Source organism: Cynoglossus semilaevis, chromosome 15 (genome assembly GCF_000523025.1).
Source record: "Cynoglossus semilaevis isolate Cse_v1.0 chromosome 15, Cse_v1.0, whole genome shotgun sequence".
Lineage (NCBI taxonomy): Eukaryota > Metazoa > Chordata > Actinopteri > Pleuronectiformes > Cynoglossidae > Cynoglossus > Cynoglossus semilaevis.
Window position 1 is genome coordinate 6,688,583 of NC_024321.1, and position 6,223 is coordinate 6,694,805.

Sequence of the window (6,223 nt, forward strand, 5' to 3'; positions counted from 1 at the left end):
GTCCCCTAAAAACAACTGTTTTAATGAGCTGAAGTCCAGTTTCTTTCTAAAATAACGGAACTGGTTTTAAATGCAGGACTTAGTGAATGAAACAATGGTTCTTTAAGAAATAAAACATGTCATTCCGGCCCTCCCTCCTCTGCAGTATCTCCTCTCAAACACACACACTCTCTCTCCCTCTCTCTCTCCGCCTCCTCTCTCAGTGATGCTGCTGCTGCTGCTGCTGTGCACCACACACATTTCTGTGTCAGGCTGCAGAACTGGCCCAGGCTGCTGTAGCTCTTTCAGCTGACTCCACACAGGGACTCACAGCACTCACACTCACAGCCACCAGCTTTTTTTCATTAATCGCGTGCAGAAGAAGCAACACCCAGTCGCTACTCCTGCTGCTCCGGCTGCCGTTCCTGCTAATGCCGTGGATGTATCCTGCCGACTCAGGCTGAGGCATAGTAGGATTAGTAACAGCTGACTTCGCTGTGAACGTCACATTTTTGAGAGGTGAAGAAACTGCAGCGTGGGAATTTTTGCTGATGGGGTAGAAAAAGGTGTTTAGTAAAGATAGGATCGTAACAACGGCGTGTGAGTGTTTTCCTGAGATGACTGATTATTTTGTCCATGCAGTCAGTGGAGTGTGTATCTGCATGAAGCGGTGCAGGGCTGCAGACTGTGACAGGTGCTGTAAAGTGGGCAGGGAGAAGATGCTGCATGTGTTTTGGTCCTTTTTTGTGACTGGAGTGTGTTTGAACTTTAAACAAAGACATGATTGTTGTTACTCAACCTCTGGAACCTCTTTGACAGGTCTTTCCACATGTGTTGGAGTCCCAGCTGCTGACATTGACATGGCAGGGCTAGGGTGACACTGTGCGTCAATGTCAGACTTTAGTCCAATCAGTTCCACACATTGACACTATTTTTTCACTCTAATTATGCTGTCTTTTAATTTTGTCATCATAATTGCATACGTTTATGCATGTCAAGTTGTGTGTCATGTCATGTGTCTAAATTACTGTTGAAGCTGAACATTAGGAATCAATAGTGATTATTTACAGCATGAGAGTAAAGAACAGAAACATGTCTGGTGCTGACCCACTTTTAGAGAGAACTGGCACGGATCTCCTCATTGTGATGGTGGCAAAAAAGCAAGAGTCTTTGCCTCAGTGTGAATTGTACAGACAGTGAGTTCAGATTGGTGTTTGTAGTGTTTTTAATAGTAGAGTGCTTTTGTTTTAGTAGTGTTTGTTGCAGTAGAATTGCTGTGACACTGTACTCTACATTGACCTTCTTATACTAGATGCATTAACAGGACACATCTGTTAGCTGTTTAACTATGACTTTTGAATTTCTAGCCATTTACAAGTGTAATTATTCAATGTAAAAATATACAATGTGACTTATTTTAGTACTGTTGACATCCTTAGACCTATGTGTGAAGATCTTTTTGGGAAACACAGAACTATTTATAGACTAACCTTGGTCAACCTTTGTATTGTGTTTTTTTTTTTTTTTGCCAACATTTTGCAAGAATTTACTAATACATTTAAAAAAAAAGACATTTAGCTGAGTAGTTCATTCTAATATGCATTAGTTTTCAATCTAACTTTAGCTATTTTTGCAATATATTTGACATACATAACATCTTCAACTTTTGGCTTTTATTTTGTTAAATCTTTAGCTTGTGTTTGGTTTCACTAAATCGCCAAATGTTATTGAGTCCCTGGCATGTCATAGCACACAAATAAAAAAATGATCAAATTTGTTTTTTAGAAAAAGAGACATCGTCGGTTCCTTTGTTCATCTGTGCTGTGCAAACACGGCTCTCAACATACTTAATGAAACTGAAAAAATCCTTTTCATCTCCTGGTGTTCCTCTAAACTGTTGGCTTTTTGCTTTGCTCTCTGTCCAAGTGTGTTTAAGCCACAGAGGATGTTTGCAGTGACAGTGAGTCTGAAATAAACACATTAGTCCATGCTGAGCTTTCTTATCAAAGCAATCCCTGCAGAGCCCGGGTTGACATGGACACTGTAAATATAGCTGCAGGCACTTGGCCGACATGTGCCAGAAGGTGCTGCTCTGTGTGATCAAACTGTAGCTGCAAGCAGTTTCTACGTTTTACGATTATGTTTTATTCAGGCTGCATGAAAAGATGAAAGACAAACTTTTTCAGATACTGAGTTTACAGGATTGCTGGGCCAGACGTATGAATCGCTTTGGTCTCTTTGGTTGATTGGCATCAGCAGTGAAGGTGTCAGTGGCTGCATTCAGGGTCAGAACAATGATCCAGTCTTGTCATGTTTGTGCAGGATGATGGAGTTAGCATGAAAAAAAGATGAAAAACAAGATTGTTTTGGGTTAATTTTTACTATTTAAATTTTTATTATATTATATTAAATTATCTTTAAAGTGAATGGTGTAATTAATTAAAGAACTTTTGATTTATCATTTTGATTTATATTCAGTAGCTTTTTATTTAGCTTGACACATTGTTTTGGTTCTCTTCTCTTTTTGGTTTGGTTGCTCTAACCTGTGCTGATTTTAGTTTACTTTTATCTTTTTCTTTTTGTATTTTCTTTTCATTTCTGGCTAACATTTAGATATTCTGTAATTTACATTTGTATGTATTCAATAGCTTAACTTTTAATATCCTCATATGTTGACCTTAAAATCATCAGAAGAGTTGAAATATTTTGTGAGTAGAAATGTCTTCACAAAATCTGATTTAAATGTTTTGTCTCTACAGGTTTTAATCACTATCTACTGGTTGGGTCGTGCTGCCAACAGCTGTACTTCCTACAACGGGCCAACGCTGGACCTGAAAGAGTTCGAGGGCCTGCTGTCACAGATGCGAAAGGTTTGATCGGAATAATTTGCTAAAGCTACACTATTGATCACAGTTACCAAACAATTAAATCTGAGAAAGTCTCAACATTTTAAACCCTGTGTGACTGGATTGAAAAAGGTATGAGTCTGTAAATAACAGCCTCCATCTAAGCTCCAGTGATGACACCTAATATTCCAGGCTCCTTTTTTATTCCTTTTGACCTCCTTCCATCTCCTCCAGAGCCAGAGGAGCAGAAAAAATGTAGTCCCTATGGACCGGTCCCTACACTGACACACAACAACACACACGTGGAGATCAGGGCTATGATGTCACTCCCGTGCAATTTATTCCACCATGCGACATCCCTCTGCTGTTCTAAAACTTGGGAATTACAGCCAACCCCGCACAATCACTTCCCCAGATGTCCACTCTCACACACACTCACTCACACACACACACACACACACACACACATACACATAAAGGCTGCAGCTGACCAAAACAAAGACCAAGTTTCCTTGACATCAAAATACCATTAATGCTACTATACTAAATGTCCAGGGCTTTGAAGGCTTTCTATGCTAAGTCATCATCTCAGATAGCTTTTAGCGTTGTTATACTTATGCTACAGTAATTTTTTTTCTGACCCAATACTAACTGTTGTGATTTAGCAAACCTTTAGGTGTTTTGCTTTGTCTTTGTTTACTTCATCTATATTTAGCCCCTTTGCTAACCTTTAGCTATTTGTGATGCTCTGTTGTTCTTCTTCATATTTTTATTTTTATTTTTTTAAACTGGACATATATCTGAATTAACACCTTCCACCAAACCGACCACTGAATCTCGTGACATTGTTCCATTACATCACTGGTACAAGGTGTAATGTCAGAGCCAGGAGATGAATCACATTAATTACACAGCAGTTGATCCTACTTGAGAGAATAACAAAGCCTTTTCGGAGTTGTGTAGCACGCACCAGTGAGGTCAACAACAGGAAATCTTTTTGGTGGGCAGGAAAGGCCTTTCCACATCCCATTAGCTGCCAAGACTTGTTAGAGCTGCAGACAGATAAAGGGAGGGGGGTCAGTAAGGTGAGGAGAGAGGGATGAAGAGGGATGTAGGCGGAAGAAAAGATGGGCCGGGGCAGAGGATGACAAGTAAAACACATCTTTGATCACTGTAAGGTCATGCTTTCAAACCTTTGGGTTTGATTTTTTTTTTCTTAATCCGCTGTGTGTGTATAAATGTTTAGGAGGTCGAGGAGGCAGAGAGCCCTAAACGCAGCATCCGTGACAGCGGCTACATCGACTGCTGGGACTCAGAACGTAGCGACTCTCTCTCTCCTCCACACCACGGCCGCGAGGATTCCTTCGACAGTCTGGACTCCTTCGGATCACGATCACGACAAACGCCGTCGCCAGACGTCCTGGTTGCCCGCGGCAGCAGCGATGGTAAGAAACGCTGTTATTTTATGGCATTTCATGGTTTGACAGGACATGAATCCATCCATTGTCATCTAAGTCCCTGCCTTCTCTCCTGAGGACAGGTGTTTGTGAATACAGCCTGTTGTTTTGGGTCAGATACTGTACTATGATGCATGGAGAATGTTGTCCTTCTCTGGCTGCCGTATTTAAGCCTTTCCTCCCTCTCTTTTTGTCAGACACCCAGTAGTTACAGATGTTTTGACTGATTATTTGTGGGTAGGTTTCAAGTTAAGATTTTAGCTATTGTTCATTTGTTCACATTTGCTTTTAGCTTTTAGACATTTTTGGCATGTTTTTCATGGTTGGACAAGTTCTTTACCAGCATGTAGATATTTTAACTGTCTTTTCAGAAATAATATGAGTCTTAAAACTTTTATTTACAACTACTAAGTTTGATGATCAGACTGAGAAAGATAAATTTGAGTGACATGGAGACAAACCTCTCCATCCTCGTAGAGTGAATCAAAGCAGAGAAGATAAAGAGAGGGTTTTTGTTATTATCTGACATTTCTCTGTCAACAATGATGAAACACAAACAGCAGTCCCTTGATGTAACGTTGTTCTTGGAACCTGAAATGTCTTTGTCTTTGTTCATTGAGCATCTCAATCCACGACCCTGTCAGACTGACAGAGGGTCAGTCAAGGTAACGTCAAGGACGGCAATCCTGAGCCTCTTTTTTTTTTTTGTTGGCATTGATGACAGGTTAAGAGATGAGGTCATGAAGGCGTAGCTATAAGTATAATAGTACCTGCCAGAATTATTCATTTGTATTGACGTGTGCTTGATGTGCTTAAAAATAACTCATACAATTATCCAAAATGCCCAAGTAAGTGCTTAAGTACTTATAGCTTATGGGCTGTGTTGTCAGAGCTCGGAAATTCTGACTTTGGTGTACAACTTGAACGCACCATTAGGTTTAGCACACAAACATGTCATAAAATGGAAAATTACCTATTACTTATGTACAGTGTTGGGGGGGGGGGGTCATGCCCCCCCACCCCTAGTGCCAGTCTACATCACTCTCAGTGTCTCCCCCAACACTGAGAAGAACAGGACGACGGTTCTGTTATCAGTCCACCACAGGGAGCTTTTCTAACAAGAGGATCCATTTATGACCTTACACAGTCACTGAGCTCCGGCAGGTTTTCACTGCGGTGGGCTGTTACTCGAAACCTTTTCACTGTTCAGACCTGTGAGCTCACTCCAATTAGGGAAGAAAAAAATCAGTCTGGTAGAAATTCAATATTGGCAAAGTTCTTTTATTTGGGATAATTGTGTAGAAGGAAAGTGTTTTGATAAATGAGTCACTCTGTGCTTATGGTGCTGGTTTGGTGAAGTCTGACGTCCTCCGCCTTTTTAATGTGCAGGTTGATTTCCTCTGTTTGAAAGAACAGGCTGGATCACGTCACTGATGGCTCTCTGCAGCAACTGTTACTTTATTCCCTGACAAAAAAAGGACGAAAGAAAGTGTTTTTACAATCCTGTAGTACATACTGTATCTTGGTTTGTTTTACCATAGTCCTGCTTGTTGACATTAGTGTCCATTGTTGACCTTTGTTTGTGCTGTTAGCAGGCAAGCTAACAAAGTAATCCATAAAGGCATATTTAACACTGCAGTATCTGAAGCGTTGTAATATGTATTTTGGACCATAACCAAACTAGAAATATACATGTCAACCTCTTCTACCAAAAAAAATGATGAATTTCTACCTGCACTAATTTTAATGATTTTAGGCTTAGATACTTGACAACTGTTAATGCCTTTGTGCCTGTGCACGCTGCTTATTCATTTTATTTTAAAAAGGCGACGAAGATGCCTTGTAAAAGGTCTTTTTTTAGCTACACTACCGAGCAATACCTTGTTTCTTTGGACTGTAACTGGAGGCTAAAAATGTTTTCAGTCTGAACATCTGCATTTT

At 40.2% G+C, this 6,223-nt stretch overlaps 1 protein-coding gene across 1 annotated transcript in view; it reads left to right on the top strand.

Moving 5' to 3' along the window:
- LOC103390720 (LIM and calponin homology domains-containing protein 1) overlaps nt 1–6,223 on the top strand; it is a 68,853-nt gene that overhangs the window by 38,593 nt on the left and 24,037 nt on the right. Inside the window, exons 6-7 of the mRNA XM_025063349.1 lie at nt 2,739–2,849; nt 4,072–4,270. Coding sequence (XP_024919117.1) covers nt 2,739–2,849; nt 4,072–4,270 — 310 coding nt within the window. The remainder of the gene's footprint in view (nt 1–2,738; nt 2,850–4,071; nt 4,271–6,223) is intronic.